Here is a 17,184-nt window from a genome sequence, read left to right on the forward strand (position 1 = left end):
TTCGTTTTCGATTTCGGTCGGACTCTAGTTATTACTACTATTACTAATGTTATCGATATTATCACTGTCCAATATCATATTTCAACATGAGTATAAATATAGTCATTTTTTTTATATATTTTTGTCTGCTGAACAGAAATCCTTTGGCTATCACATTTTGAAAAAATTGGAGTCTTTCATAATGTTGTAATACTAACAGTAAATTTTTCTCTAAAATTTATTAATATCACGTGAAAGCATCAATTTTTGTTTTAAAATGTTTTATGTTTCATTTCGAATATTATCATTTCATTTTCAAAATAATAGCAATTTTAAAATAATAGCAATTTAAAAAATTCTTTTCTCATGTGTGTTAGTACGTAAAGGCGTTAGTACGGAAAAGGCATCTTGCTCCATTTTAATTTTGCATTATGTAGAAAGTCAATGCTTTTGTACTTACATAATATAATCGGATCATGTTACATCAAAAAGCAATATAAAATTGACAAAATATAATATGGCAGAAAGATTATAATTTTGAATCAATACACATTAAACATTATAATCTTCCTACCTATATTGTATTTCGTCAATATCATGTTATTTTTTACTTAGTATGATTTAGTATGATTTGATTATATAAATACAAAAGCATTTATTTTCCACATAATGCAGAATTAAAATGTAACAAAATATCTTGTCCACGTATTATATAGAAAAAGAAATATTTTCAAATTGCTATATTTTGAAAATACTAAAATACAAAAATACTAAAATAAAACAAAATGCATTTTAAAGCTAAAAGTTGATACATTTGCGTGGAATTGATGAAATTTAGAAAAAAAAATTATTACCGATGCCATAAGGTCATGAAAATCTTCAAAATCGTTCTTTGCATTTTCAACGTCATTTTTTTAAAATTATGATAGCCAAAGGCCAACGAATTTATGTTCAGCAGGTAAAAATACATTAAAAATGAATTATTCACATGCACCTGTGTTGCAAAAAAAAAAGGTCAAATTATTTCGACTAACGATATAATTATATTTATAATTTGGCTGTCAATGAATGACAAGCAAAAGGAATATATAATTATTCTCAAAAATTAGTATAATTCTATATGTTTTTTTTTAGTTTACAGTTTGTAAACTATATATACAATTAAAAATAATATAGTAGAGTGTATATAACGCAGTAATTGGTGCGCAATAAAATAGAATTATCAAATAAATTATATCAAATAAATATTCACATAATATAAAGATGTTTTATTTGATAATTATATTTTTTAACATATATATAATTATTCTTACTAAGATTATAAAATAATTAACTATAAAAATGAATTTTTTAATCATAATTATTTACCGTTCAATTACAGTCACAAATACACTTTTTCCAAGCAATAAAATGAAAGATTTTCAGTGTACTAATTTTCGCACCTGACATGATGTATCGGTTGAAAGGCCATTGCTATGTCACCGTTCCCATGAAGCAGAGGGTGGGAGAGCGGATTAGGCTCGGGGGCAGAGACCTCGCATCGGGCTCGAATTTGAAGGCGCCTGTCAGGCAGGAGCAACCACCGCAGCCGGGGTTGGTTCGCTGTCGTATAAACGAGCTGCCACGAGGATGAGATCGGCGAGATGAGTCCCGGAGACGAATGGGCTCGCTCAGGATGTTAAGACCGGCTCGACGCTATGACACCACCCTTCCCCTCGTCGAGACGATAACGATTTGGACGATGCTGTTCCGAAAAATGCTTCCCTAAAACCACTGGAAAGGCAGTTGTCTCAATATTCAGTTGGAAAAAAAATAACGGCTGTGAGCGGTAATGCGTCGTAGGATTAAGCCGGCTTCGAACAAATCTGAATAAATCGTACGGTCACTCGTGGAAGTTTGGATATTTGCACAAATTTTATATATTAAATGATCATGTAAAAAATTAGAACGTTATAGAATAGCATTTGTTGTTCTTATTATATATACTTTATTTGTTCCTACATATATACGTATATTAACACCAATTGCAAAAGCTTTGTAAATTAGTTTTAATTTTGTATGTCAAAGTATGGTCTTTACTTCGTAGAATATTGAGAATGTAATCGATAAATTTCAAAAATTCAGAGAACACAAATGTGGGCTCATGTTATGGTGCATTTTACCAGCCTATCCCTATAAGTGGGAGTAAACTAGCAAAAGTTTTATAAATTATTTTTAACATGTTATTTATGTAGTTTTACATATTTTTTTAAGATAAATATTGAGTGAGATAGCATGAATTTTAATATTTATCTTAAATCCAAATCTTGATATCACTGTAACAAAACGTAAGATTACATAAATAACATGTAAAAATTACACAATTTATAGTGGAAGTGTATAAAATTATGCATTTTTACAAAAATTAATACTTTAACTCTAATTTCATAAATATATCTTTATATTAGACCAAAAATTATAATAATAGTATATTTTATGTAATTTATGTAATATAATAATAATATCACGTATATTTTAATTTTAATTTGTACATAGCATTTAATTTGTACTGATAGTATAACTTAAAAAAATTGTAAATATATAATTTACTGGTGAGTTATTACACAAACATTTCTATAAACTTATCTTTAATTGTAAATATTTTGTTTAATTACTATAAAAAAATAATCTTATTTGTAAATTATGACTTCACTTATATACATGCGTATATATTCACCCTCAATAATGAATTCCAAAATTACTCACTATAATTGTTGTAATAATTTACATGTAATGTTTGTATAGTGTACGTCCGATAACGAAATTTCGTTTACAGTAATCTGAATCGCTTTGAGAGAGTAGGTAGAATAAATAATAAATCTTAATAGGCTTGTGTTTAATTAGGAACGTACTAAGAGAGGGAAACAAAATTGCAATTATAATTTAACTATAACAGTATTACAAGGTTTTAATTTCTCAAAATGATTTTTATGTATTTGTAGATGCTAAAACAATTTCCATCGTTAATTACAAATTTTGAAAAATAAAAAACTTTATTTAAAAAAACCTACAAATTTTAACAATTTACAATTTATTTCTTTATTTTACGGAATGAAATACATAAGAATCATTATTCAAGTGTTAAGAAACCTTGTAATTTTTGTACGTTAAACATTCATTATTCGTTGAGAAATAAAAAGTTGATCAAAATTTGTTGCACTGTAATTTATAGTCATTTTACCAACTATATTTTCTGTAAAACTATAAATATAGTAACTATTACTAACAGATATCAAACGCTTTTCTCTTGTCAGTATATTTGCGTAAATAGCAAAGTAAAAGGAAGCATCAGCCAAATGGCACTAAAAAAATCTACGGGTGACAAAAGAATAGGTAATTCCACGTCTCAGCAAGAATGTAATTGAACGAATATAGAGGATTGCGAGATTGTATACACGACATAAGCGGTCTGTAAATATAACTTCCGTTACGGGGATAATTGAAAAGCGTATCTCTTGGGCTTTTTCTGAGCAATCGAACGTCCGGGCAAGATCGATAGCACGATAAACAAGCCGAGAGCGACTCACGGATCGCATTAATCTGCCTCCTCTCGCTCGCGATTCTCGTATCCAATTTGTCAATGAAACATACAGTGAAAACTATTGTGTTAAAAATTTTTAAACGTACAGAAGTTAGCGTGCAGCACATTTTGCCGCCTATTGTTCTCGCATTTTACGTTATTCATCGAAGCTAATTGAATTCGCTCAAGTTGTAGAATTGTAGATATTGCCATATTTATGAACGATTAGCATTTATTATAAAACAGTCCAGTTTTTTGCGTTCGTTTCTCGACTTCCATAGAGAGACATGATGACGGCGCGACGAAGAGAATTCGATGCACTCGTAAGCGCATATTTATTCTATTAATGTCTGTTTCCTGCACTACCTGAACTAGTTCACATAGTGCAATAAATTGAAGTGAAATAAATATATGTCTAATATCTGAAGGATACCCACAAAGAAGTACTAATACTTGCTTACCAATACTTGCATTTCAATTTGATAATCTGAATAACCGACCGCGGTTTATACAAATGAAAGAATAAGAGACACCGGGGTTTGTAAACATCTAATTATTAGAATTAAATTTTAAATAAAAAATTATAATTCAACTGTATGGTATGATAGAGAAAACCTTTCTCTATATACACATCGTTTTCATGTTGGGAACGATTGTGTATACTGTACAGTTTCATTGTAGTAAGTGAAATTCGAACCTGTTGTAGCCCACTTGCCTCAATAATGATGTAAATTGATACATATTACTGTATAAATTGCTTATACGAATTTCATATTAAAATATGAAAACGTAATAAATATAAAAAGCTGATTGTATGTATAACTCTTGATAAAAAAATTTATCATTTTAAAGAATTTTTAAAGTTATTTTATAATGAACGTATAAAATAACGCTCGTTAGAGAAAAATAAATGTGTAGACTATTTTGATTTAACTTTCTTCAATATAAAAATGTTAAATAAAATAAACTTATATATAATAAATATCTATATAAATAAATATATATATATATATATATTAAATAAATAAATATATATATTAGGTGTTGGAATTAATTCGTAGCGTTTTACAAGTGATGGGAAGTACTTTCATTAATGTATTTTTTAATGCTCATGTGAAATAAATAACATTCTTTCATTAAAAAACGCTACGAATTAATTCCAACACCTAATATATAAAGCATTTTGTCAAAGTTAAGTTGTAACCAAATGTTTACATACTTTCTCGCACGTGTGAAAACAGCAAGTCAAGCTAAGCTAAGTATAGAGTCATATTCCATCCCTACATATAATTATTACATTCATTTTATTATATATTGTTATATATACATTGTATATATTATATTTTATTATACGTTATATATTATAAATTATTCTCTTCTTCTCTTATTCAAAATAACATGTGATATAGTAATACAAACTTTTATAAAATTACGAAATTCTTAACAAAAATTTCATTGCTTACTCTTGAATCAGAGTTTTCTATTTTTTTAATTGCAATACTTGTTTGATTCAAATAAAACTTAAGGAATAATATCTACGTTATAAAAGAGAAAAAATTATACACAAATGGAATGATATCAACGAGAGAGAGCCATCGTTTCCTCTATTTAAAATTTACATATAAATATTATTAGATACCAAGCTTCGATCATATTGGCTCTTCTTTATTTATTCGAATTATTCGTGTAGTGGACTAGGTTAGCTTATTAATACTATCTCGCAGAGAAAATTAATTAGCTAATTCCTTGAGCTGGATATTTATATCAGTGCATCTATCGTAGAATGAGATTAAACTGTGCAAAATGGGAGCACGGACGTGTAAAGGGAAGACAAAAGCGTGTCACGATCTATTTAGCATAGTTACGAAAGATTCATCATTGTTGTAAAGTTACCAAAGCCATGAAATCGCGCAACGCGTGCTTGACGGGGCATGTAATTAGTATGTTAATTCATTCACCAACAACTCGTATTCAGGATCTCGGCATCCTGCCGGGATGCGGCGTGTATTATGCAACGGATAATTCTCAGCTGTCATTCGCGGGACGGCGCGATCCGATTCGAATGTATGCAAACGCACCGAACACTTCTATTCTGCGCGCGAGATCCGAGGGCTTTTCGCGGAAGGACAGGGTAGGGAAATGTAAATCAAATCAGCGTCGATCCACCTTGGCAAATCGCAAAGCGCCAAACGGGAGATGATCGGGCGTATAGAATCGACCGTGTTCGATTTGAGGGAGTCCATCGAGGTGGCGGCAAGTACGATAGGGCGCGTTTCGACCAACGTTTAACCATCGCTGGTCGAAACGCGGTTTAGCGATCGAGCGGCCGATCGACCGTGTCGACTTGAAGGTTTTTCCACCGTTTATTTCCAAACAAGTCACCGCGCGAGTTCTCGCGCGTTCGGTCGCGTCGGACGCGGCGGAATAATATTTCCGTCGCTCGGCATTGGGATCACGTTGACGGTGCGTCGGCGTTTTAATTAATCGATCGCGCGCAATTAATTCATCGGCGCAATCGACGGCGGTTCGCCCGCCGTGCGGGCCATAATAATAGGCTGGCGAGAGCCGAGCGGAGAGAGCTCGTGGAGAGCGACGGTGTTTCACAGGGACGTGTTGTCGCCGTTCCCCATCTACGTGCCGCGGGCCCTTCTTATTTAAACTAATTGATTTATTACGCAGCCCGCTGCTAGGAGAGCGCCTTTCTTTAATAATCCCTCATTGGGCCCGGGGAATAAGGGACGACGCCATCGTGAAAACTTATGCAAGCGGAGTTTAGATGCGCGGCGCTCTAACGGGGAGAGCAATGAATATATTTAACAAATTAAAACAGATCGTGACGGTCGCCCGGACGCACGATGTCTTAATCTTTGTGTGAGGATATGTGTGTGCTGCCTTGTTACTCGCTAAATTAACTCCGCTAAAGAAATCGGTCTTATTTTATTTCCACATTACAACATTATTAATTGCGACTTAATGCATATACAATGTGTGCAATAATTAATTGTTGTAATTAAATATCACATTTCGTCACGTTAGAATGATAGAAAATGACACAAATGAAAAATTAGTGTTAGGGTTTGAATTGTTTAAATACATGGTATTAAAAAATAAATATAATTAAAAGTATAACATGGAAAGAGAGTAAGATTATTATGTATATTCACCATGTTAATTAAAATGTTGTTTTAATTCAGAGTAAAAAAATGTTCTTTTGAAAAGTTGTTAATTTTAAAATGTATCACTTTTCTATCAGTAATTATGTAATATTTCGTCATGTTGATAGAAAAGTTACTCAAATAAAAAATTAGCGTAAGGATTGCAGTGTTCGAATTTTGAAAATTCACGATATAGTTTTAAAGAATATTTATAAGATAATCAGATCCTAGATGATTTATCCAAGTTTTGCTACTTTTTCTAATTTTTACTGAGTTTAAAATTGAAAACTGATAGATTAAAAAAAATAAAACATTTCTGAATAAAAAAATAAATAAGACATCTTACTGCTAAATAAAGTAACACTTAAGTCATACTTGTGCACAATATAACTTAAATACATGTTCTTCTCTTTTTCAAAAAAAAAAAGTTGAAAAAATAAAAAATAAAGTAATCCAATGTTACTTTTGTAAGATTATAAGTTTGTTAACATATTGACATATTTGTTCCCAGATAATACAAAGAATTCAAAAGCAATTCAGTGATATGTCATCAATTCTGAATTCATTTTCGGATGCAAAAACAATTTTCTTTCTGAAGAGTTCTTGTTACATCTGAAAAGCTGAATTCTTTTTAAACTCTTTTGAATTCTCTGTACAATCTGGGTTGACCTATAAGAACACAAAAAATTATTTTCTAAACAATTCACTTACCTGCTTATTTACTTATTTACTTACCTATTTATCTCTTATTTCCACAACCATTTAACAGACAAATTAGAAGTCGTGGTTCAGAATAATAAAAATATCAAAAAAAGAAAAACGTTACAATCAATGTGTGTATTCAGTATGCTGAGTTAATCGTGTTGGTTCTACCTTGTAAAGAGTTTTTTCTCTTTGATTACAACAAAGCACTGTGACGAAAATGTAATAAACTAGATACAGGATTGTAAAGTATAAATACAAAGCTACAATAAAATGAACTATGGAAAGTAATAACTATCTCTTGGTAGTTATAGACAGTAATTACTTATCTACAAAATATGACATCACGATCACGACGTTCTGCATTTCACTTTATTGATAATAACAGAATGAACAAACTGAACAATAAACTGATGCAATCAAATCAGAAGAACAGTCTGCACGACTCACTATAATGCTATCTGTTGAATGCACGGTAATTATTATTAATATCACTATTATTATTATTAATTATTATAAACGGCGAATAGGGCATATATTGGGTACTAGATCAGGATCCGATTACTTTAACTGAAAGTAACGTGGATAAGATTATGCATGCTGATTATCATAAAAAGTTCCATTTCAGGATTTAAAAAATGCTCTACTAAAATAAAATTGCTAATTTTGAAACGTGTCACTTTTCTATCATCGCAGTAATTTATTATGTTTTCATAGTATTTCCGAAGGAACTTGTTATAACTTGTTACTATTGAACAATTGTCGTTCTTTAATCCTACGTTACTCGCATAGTTTTTTTAACATAATTATTTGCGTAAAATGTTTCTAACGTATTATACTTCAAATTCTCATTGTTCTCTTCGGTGACTTGTAATTAAACAAAGACTGATAATATTCTAAATATCCCGTAGATGCAAAAGATTATTTTTAATTGTAAAATAATATGCGCTGAACATAATAATGTGCATGTATAAATTGCATTTAAACATTTAGCGAGTTTATAAGCCTGTAGAGGTATCTTAGATGCCCTGTGCAAGTAATGAAGGGTTAACAATTATTAAAGAATAAATCAGTATATCAAGTGCTTAATTACGTTCAATTAAAAAGCTATATAGAATGAGTTTTAAATTAGTTGAGCGTAAAACCTAAAAAAAGAATAGAGAAACAGCAGTCTCGTAAATCCGCGTAGTCTCGTAAATCCATCGTTTCTGACAGATTCTACATCCCTCTGACACGCCATACGTGGCCAAAGGGTTAAGCTTGTTTCAACGAACGAGATAGGGTGATAGCTTTCGATGTGACAAGCTGATTTGCTGTACGTCGAACGAACAAAGACGAGTCAAGTCGAAGAAAGTCGCTAAAAGGATCCAGTAGCGTATTCTTGTGGACGGACAGACAAGGATCGGGATAGGTCGAGCTTATTATCCGAATTAATTGGTTTACAGATCGCCCCACTCTGATGGTCGAACCACGTGCGGTTATTCGATGATGACCGAGGGGGAGAAATAGGGAGAAAACGACAGAAGACGGCCCGGCAAACGAGGGGGAGCGAGAGAAAACGATTCGAAAATGCAGTAAATGGGGGGATCATGCGTGAGAAGGAAAGCCGACGGGAAGGAAGAGGAGCGAGAGAAGGGCTCGACGAAGGGGAAAGGAGAAAATAAGCAAAAGGAGGAGGGAGGGAAGGGGATCATGATCCGGAGAGTGGTGGTGGAGCATGCGCGGGTGGGAGTGGCACCTTATTCGTCGTACCGCTCCCGCCAAGGGTTTCTGTCAACTACGAACTGCCGATGGTAAAGGTACTCGGATAAATCTGCGACGACGAGGCCGGTGTTCCGAGGACGGTGTTTCGTTGCCAGCAGGCGAATTCGCATGACGGTGTCACGCGGTGTTCGCAGGAACTTCGACTTCCGTTCCTCTTGAACACGGCGCGGAGACAAGTGGCCATCGCTTAGTTGTGATTTCTTTTCTTCTTTTTTTTTTTCATTAACTTTAAAAACAAGGAATATTACAAGACGGTGACAAGACGTAACTTTGACGGGGTCATTCGGTCGAGTCGAGAGATTCGATCGCGATCGCCGAAGAAGTCGGTGAGAGGTGTTGTTTGAAAGTGATAGTGCGCACGCCAGGATACGTTTGAGGGACCACTGAAAAGGATACAGTGACGACTAACGAATCCGAGAAATGTGTGAATTGAAACGATAATCGAGCGCGATGCGAGGAGTCGCGTTTGCGACGGGCGTACGTCGCAGTGGGTGAGAATAAAGGTGGACAATTGCGATCGCGGCACGTGGCCAAAAGTGTCACGTGGATGCATCGCCCGTTTCCGCTCGCGAGAATTTGCGAACGTCAGGAGGAATTTTCCCGAATTTTCGCGGGGAAAAAAGAGATCGCGGGACTGGAAAAAAATCACGAGGAATCCATTGAACCGCGAAAAAATAAACGCGAAAAAAAACTGGAAATTCACGCTCGCCGCTTTCTGCTTCCCCCCCCCCCCCCTCCTCTCGCTGCGCAACAAAGAAATGAATGAAAAAGGATCCAGGCGCGAAGTGATTCGGTCGGTAACCGGATGAGATTTGCAAAACGAGCTGGTGTTTCGCGCCGCTTTCTCGCGAAGGCTTTTCGCTTCGAACGTAACTAACGTTATCGAGTCGCGGATGAGGGGAAGACGAATCAGTTGGTTTCCGTTTTTCAAGCGTTCATTCGGCTTCGGAGGGAAGGAATCCGGCCTACACGAGGCCTATAAGCCTCCTCGAGACGCATCGACGCTCACGTCTCGCTGTATGTAATCATTTTTCATGCGTTAATTAGCGAGAATCTGGGAAAACGGAGGGAGCAGCGTTAATGCGCGCGTTGTGAAAGAGGGTCGTTCTGTTCGAGAAGGAACGAAGGGACGAGTTTTGCGAGGGAGTGATATCCGTTTGACGGGGAGATATACGGGTGGTGTGCTCGGTAGCGCGCCGCGCACCTGAGCAACGTCGGGGGTGCAAAAAAACAAAACAAAACAAAACAAAACAAAAAAAAAAAACAAAAAGAAAAGAAGAGGAAAAAAAAAGAAACGGAAAAGACGCCCTCGCGTAAAAAGTTCACGAAAGCGCCCGAGGGAGAGTGTCCGGGGGAAGTTACGGGAGACAAAAAACATTAACGGGACAACGTTTACGGCGGAAATAGTGGCCACCGTCTAACAACTGACGATAAAAGGAAGATCGTTAAGCCCCCAAGAAGACCTCCGTGGAATGACCCAAGTAAAGCGGAGTAATAGCGAAACTACTTTCGTGCGGATATACGAAAGCTAAGTGCGCTTATTGTGGTTTCCACGAAAACGTGGCGGTGTCCGAAAAACGCTCCCGTTCGCGAGGAATCTCCTCGTTGAAGAAATAAATCAACGAAAAGGATAACGTCCTAACGTGATAATTCAATTTTGATTTAATTCGCAAGTGGTACAACAGCTGTCTCCTACGATATCGGGGCCAATCGGTACTTCTGAAGGAGCAAATTAGAAAAGCAACGTTACAGAAAAATAAATCGAGAACGTCGAGAGAGATTTCAGGCGTTCCATTAAATCCGGACGCAAAGTGGAATTGTTTTCACACTGAACTGCGCGATCGGTATATACATATATATGGATTTTTCTTCTTAAAAAGCACGAGGGAGGTCCTCCCGCGAGAATAGAAAAACGTGGGAGACGTCGAGTGAGGACAAATCGACGAATGCGCAAGAATTTCGCTGGCTCGGTCGAAATCAACATTCAAATGCGGACTCTCGACTGTCTCTAAGGTATCGAGGAATATCGACACCGACGATCTTCTCGACGAGGAACACGTGGCGTTGTCGGAAATCGCTGATCGTGAAACGTTTCACTCGGAGGAAGCGAACACGAGGAAACGAAGAGCGCATCGAGGCGGGTGGACTCGATTAAACGGAAATTCCCCGAACGCGACGGCTGCAAAATTCTGTGGCTGCAACTTCCATTCTTTTTCTCGAACAAACGGTACAAACGGCCGCGATTATCTTCCCCCTGTGATCCCCGCGGCACCGCCCCGCACAAATGTCAAGTGAACGATGAAGTACTCGAGAGTGCAGACGAGGAAGAAGTGGGACGCCACTTCGCTCGACGACGAATCGTGCTCCAGGTGCGGCAAGTGTCTGACTAAAATGCAGCTCGTACTACTGTCCGCACTATTCTGCTCTTCTCTGACGACAGGTGAGGCAGCTTTAATCTTCGCCGGGGCGAGATCCACCTCTACCCTCCCCGCGTTCGCTCTTTCTTCCCCGTTGCATAATTTATTTTTTCTTGCTATTTCAAGACCGGCTGCAATTTACATGCGGCCTTTTGATCGTAGAGTACTTTTCAATCCTTCTGAGATTTTTTTGAATTTTATGAAATATATAAATCTCTCTCCGACTTCTGCAACATCCAGAGAATTTCACTTTTAAATTATGAGTTTCGAATATTTATAAATTATGAGTTTCGAATACTTAAGCATTTCATTTTTGTGTGCCGATATAAACGTCGCAATGGCATTTACATGATTGGAAAGAGTGAGTAAGATTTATCTACAGCAGAGCCGCGCGCAATTAGCATAATGAATAATTGTGCCGCGCACGCCCGTGATACGTCATTCCACCGATAAGTGCTTAATAGGTAAATTAACGGTGACAAAGTGACGCAATTAATCCGGTAACTAGTTATTAAAGTCATCGCGGATACGCCGCGCACCCCATCGCTATTATGGCGGTAAACCTCGTTTTACCGTAGGCTGAAAAGAGATTGGGATCATAAATATTCAGCGACGTTTAAAGTGAACGCCCGTTGGGAAATTTTCACTTTGAACGATATACAATGATGTACATGTACATGTACATACCGATACATGTGCACACATACACACACATATACATATGTATATAAAATATATATTTTATATATATATATATGTATATATAATATATCCAGATCGCGCATAAGCGGAAGACGAGCAATTTAACAAGAAACTTCGTGTCGTCCCGCATAACGCGACAAACTTAGCGTAACCGATGTAATTCACGCACAAAGAGCTCTCCGGCTCATAACGTCGCGGATTCAGGACTATTACACATTTCACCCGCGACGGATGGGAAATATAGAGATAGCGAGTAATGCGTTATTTAAAACGTCGTTACTTTTTTATAATAACAATTCGGTAAAATTATAATTTTTCATGACGTGCAACAATAACGTCATGGTTGGAATGGTCACTTTTAAAAGTAACTCGTTATTTTTTTTAAATGAGAAATATGCACCCTATTATAATAGAAATTTCATGCATTTTTCAAGCAGTTACTAGGCAATCATATTAACTTTGTCTAGTAACTGCTTATTAAAATTTTAATCTATGACGCTTTACTTACAATTACCGTATACAAAAGATGCACAAAACTCATTTACTGGACAAGGTTAATATATAAATTATGTATTTTAATTAATAATAATTTATTGATACTAGACAATAATTTAGCATGTATTTACAAAGCATGTGTTATGCAAATTGCACATATTTTATTCAGTCACATAAAACTCTTATCAAATTGTTCATTTCCTACACAATATTGTTGCAACTAATGAAATTATTATAAGTAATAATAGAAAGAACGAATAATAGAAAGATTTTGTTCAAGTATCTAAAAATTTAGCTAAATACAGATCTAAAAATAATTATTCAAAATGCTTGAGCTTTTGAGCAATGCTGCAAAAAATTTTGATATTCACTGGAAAAAATTTCTAGTTGAAAATGAACGAATCAGAATTTTTCGGTTAAATTTATTAGAATTCTAGTTGATATAATCAGAATTCCTGATACAATATTTCTAGTAAAATTCTTCTAATAAATCTAGTAAAATCTGATTCGTTTTTTTTTTAAGAAATCAGAAATTGTTTTCAGTGTATTAAATTTAATTCAATAATAATTTATTATTATTATTATTATTATTAAATTAAATTTCAGATCGGTATCTAGCTAAATTTGTTAATACTTTAACAACATTCTTTCCGTGCATTGTTTCAGGGTATTCAGTTACTTCCAAAACTGTTTCAACCCTGGCGTTATCATTACTGTCACGAAAATTAATAACGTCATTATTATAAATCGCTATTATAAAAAAGTAACGGTAATAGTAAACGTTACTTGCCATCTCTACAAATATTTATACCGCAGATTGCTTACCGGTAATTAAGTTGTATTAATAATACACCGCGAACAATTATTACACGGACATTAACGGTTATTGCTGTGTGCCGAGCGCCATGCTATTCATAACGTAATGCGAAATGATTTTATGATACGTTGAGCCATGAATTTTCGTTAAATCCACGCACGTCACGTTTCGCGCAAAAGCTACGTGATTACAGTATGATAATTTTGTATGCGATGTTTAATCATAAATTGCGGCCCTCGGCGTTCTCTTTTCATCGTAGGATCTTATATACTGAAGAAACGATATTTAAGTTTCAGGATTATTTTACGAAACGACCTCTCTTGCTCTTCCTAAGAAAAATATGTCCGACCGGAGGACGCGTATAAATTTCTCGAAACAAATATTTTTATTCCACGCTGCGGAAACAATCTCGCAATTTCAGTACGTCAGAGGCAAAACCGGCAATTTTTACGCTTGCGTGAAAATGTATTCAAATCGGTTACGTGCAAAATTCAAAGGGATCATGGTACGTCATTTGTTTTCTCCTAACGTAAGAACACCGCACCGGCACGTATCCCCTGTGTCACTGAGGGTCCTCGTCGACCTCAGGCTCGCGTAAATGCAGTCGATCTGCGGAAATCCGATCTTGGCAAGAAGTCGCAATTGAGACGATTCGTTCGCCACGCCACGCGCTGACCGCGGCTACCGAGATCGAGCTTCCCTCGAGGCGTGCGAGGTGAACGATTCGCCGTCGTGGAACTCGATCGATCGATGGATATAAATCAAGCGCGATCGTAGAGGAACCTAAATTTCCCGCCTGCCTTGAACAAAGAAACGCGATCGTTTTCGCGGATGGAAGGTACGACCGGATGGAAAAAAGGAAGGTGGCGAAGGTGCTCCGGGAAAGGCGGAAGAGACAGGAAGAAGAAAGAGGGAGAGAGAGAGAGAGAGAGAGAGAGAGAGAGAGAGAGATATCCGGCGAAAGAAAGGCGTGCAGATGGGGACGAATGCGACGGGCAACGGAAGGAGATTATGCAAACGGCAGCCAATTCGATCGAAGTGCACTGCAAATAACCGCAGTTTTAACCCATTCGATTAAATGCACGAGAAGGCTGGCTGCCTGTCTGCCGTTCATTAGAATATCGCGCTCAGACGCGTAATCTCAGACGTCTACAGCTGAACGTCGAGGTTTGTCGAGGAAGGGAGCGGACATTTTTTCATTAAAGGTCAGATATCATTAAAATCTTACTATTGATTGACTCGTCATGTCATTCATGAAATCGTCACCTTCGCCGATTCATTGAATTTCCTTGACGCAGGTTGATGTTTTGAATTTTGTACTGAGAGAAAAATGGTTGCAATTATCATAATTACGTAACTGTACTATATAATTCATAGTCATTTTTTATTTATAATTGCAAGTCAAAATTAGATCGGTAAGAACAAATAAGAAAGAGAATTCTATTTTCAGCCGAAGTGGATCATGATGCTTAATAATATTCATATGAAATGTGTTTGTAAGTCCGAAAAGCCAATTCGGCGCGCAGTTTGAATGACTATAAATGTAGTATACATATATGCATGTATACAGAGTGATTTTAACATATTTCGTCACCCATCATGAGCAGGTAGTGAATCGAACTGAGTCGAAAAGTCCTCTACCATTTTGCAATTTTCGCAATAGTTAACAAGATATTAATTATAAAAAATTGCCAAATATTGATCTTGAATAATTTTTACTCAAATACTATCAATTTTATAGAAAAACTGCAAGAGACAAAAATCATTTATTTTCTTTTCATAAAGTTCTGAGAATTTTTTCAGAATTTTTTAATACCGTATTTTCTCATTTGGTAAAAATAAGAAAATGCAGTATTAAAAAGTTGATAAAAAATTTCCTCTGTGTGTGTGTGTGTGTGTGTGTGTGTGTGTGTGTAATGTAATATATATAGTAATTCTGTATAATAGTTTTTATTGGCACACCCCAGATACCATGATAAGAATTAAATTTATAATAAACACTTTACTGGAGAATGATTACCCTTCTAATTTTATTTTTGAGACGATAAATCTAAGATTAAAAGCATTATTCCACAAACAATCCAAGACACAAAACAATAACTCGCCACCAGAACGAGAACGTATTCTTTGGTTCGTATATTCATTCAATCTCGAATAAATTCAGAAGTATTAATAGTAATTTGAACATAAAGATAGTATTTTTCAGTTTAAATAAACTTGGAAGATTTGTGAAAGTTCACAAAGATGTTCTGCCGAAAGAGTTAAACAAGAATGTGTATAAAATAGATTGCAAAGATTGCAACGCGACATACGTAGGGCAAACCGGCAGAAAATTAAAAACGAGAATTCAAGAACATCATCGACAAATTAATTAAGTTCCAATGGCACTAGATCGGTCATTAAGGATCACAGACTTTCACTAAATCATGATTTTAATTGAGATAACGTCAAAATTTTAGACCGTGAACGTTATTTAGGAAGAAGATTGGTATCTGAGATGTTACATATACAAATGCAAAATAATAGTTTTAACCTACAGTCTGATATAAAACATCACGCTTATATTTTGATTTTAAATCAATTATAAGTAATTTATTATTTTAACGTTTGACTTTATTTATGTAAACAATGACAATATATGTATATATCTGCGACACACTTTCAAACAATTTCATCAATCTTAATTCTGCCGTGACTAACTCGTATTCTCTTGTACTCTGACTATTTATTATATATATATATATATATATATATATCTTTTATAATGTTTATTGTACGAATTCTTAGATTTTATTCATATAATTATTTGTTTCTGCAATCACATTTCTCATCAAATGGTAAGCCACATATTTTTACAAGTTTTTATAATTTTGCCAATAACATGGTATCTTTTCACATTTGTTTCAAAAATGAATTGCAGCGAAATTCATGCACACTTCACTTAGAATCTTTCAATTTTTTAGTGGCTGTTATTGATGTATGAGTGATGTCTCATAATTTTAAAGAACTGTATTAACGCTGATAATGTCTCTAAAAAGAATCGAAACGTTCGTTTTCAATAGAAATATATGCAATCAATTACTGCACTGATTGACAGTATTATTTAACGCTCCAACAATTGCGTTATACTATTATTTGCCCGACATTTCTCAGAATTTTATATAGTAATTCAGATTAAATTATTTAAGCATTAAAAATTTAACTTTGCCCATTATGACCAACTTCTATTTCTTATTGTTGAATTTTCCAATGCACGGTCCAGTAAGATTCTTATTGTTAATATTCATGTGAATAATATGCGTATTTGCAAGTACATTTCAATTCTATAAACTGAGCATCGATTCGGTTGAATTTGAAACGCAATCGTAAATTGAAGATGGAAATAACAAATTACAAATTACATTGATCGTCAATTTAATAATAGTGCTAATATTAAAATATTGCAAAGAGAATATATATTTATTGTTTCAACTATGCAAATTATTTGTCGCTTCAACATTACGATTATCAGAACCATGATATGCACTCGTAAGCGAAAGTGATTGTTTCGTTATTTTTTAAATACATTTTTTAGTTGTCTATTATTATCACGTA

General features: G+C 35.0%; 1 protein-coding gene across 1 annotated transcript in view; it reads left to right on the forward strand.

The window, feature by feature from the left end:
- Positions 1 to 8,828: 8,828 nt before the first annotated feature.
- LOC105147144 (uncharacterized) overlaps positions 8,829 to 17,184 on the forward strand; it is a 53,284-nt gene continuing 44,928 nt past the window's right edge. Inside the window, exon 1 of the mRNA XM_011057958.2 lies at positions 8,829 to 11,599. Coding sequence (XP_011056260.1) covers positions 11,458 to 11,599 — 142 coding nt within the window. The 5' untranslated portion in view covers positions 8,829 to 11,457. The remainder of the gene's footprint in view (positions 11,600 to 17,184) is intronic.

The sequence above is a fragment of the Acromyrmex echinatior genome, chromosome 11 (assembly GCF_024713525.1).
Source record: "Acromyrmex echinatior isolate Ae372 chromosome 11, ASM2471352v2, whole genome shotgun sequence".
NCBI lineage: Eukaryota > Metazoa > Arthropoda > Insecta > Hymenoptera > Formicidae > Acromyrmex > Acromyrmex echinatior.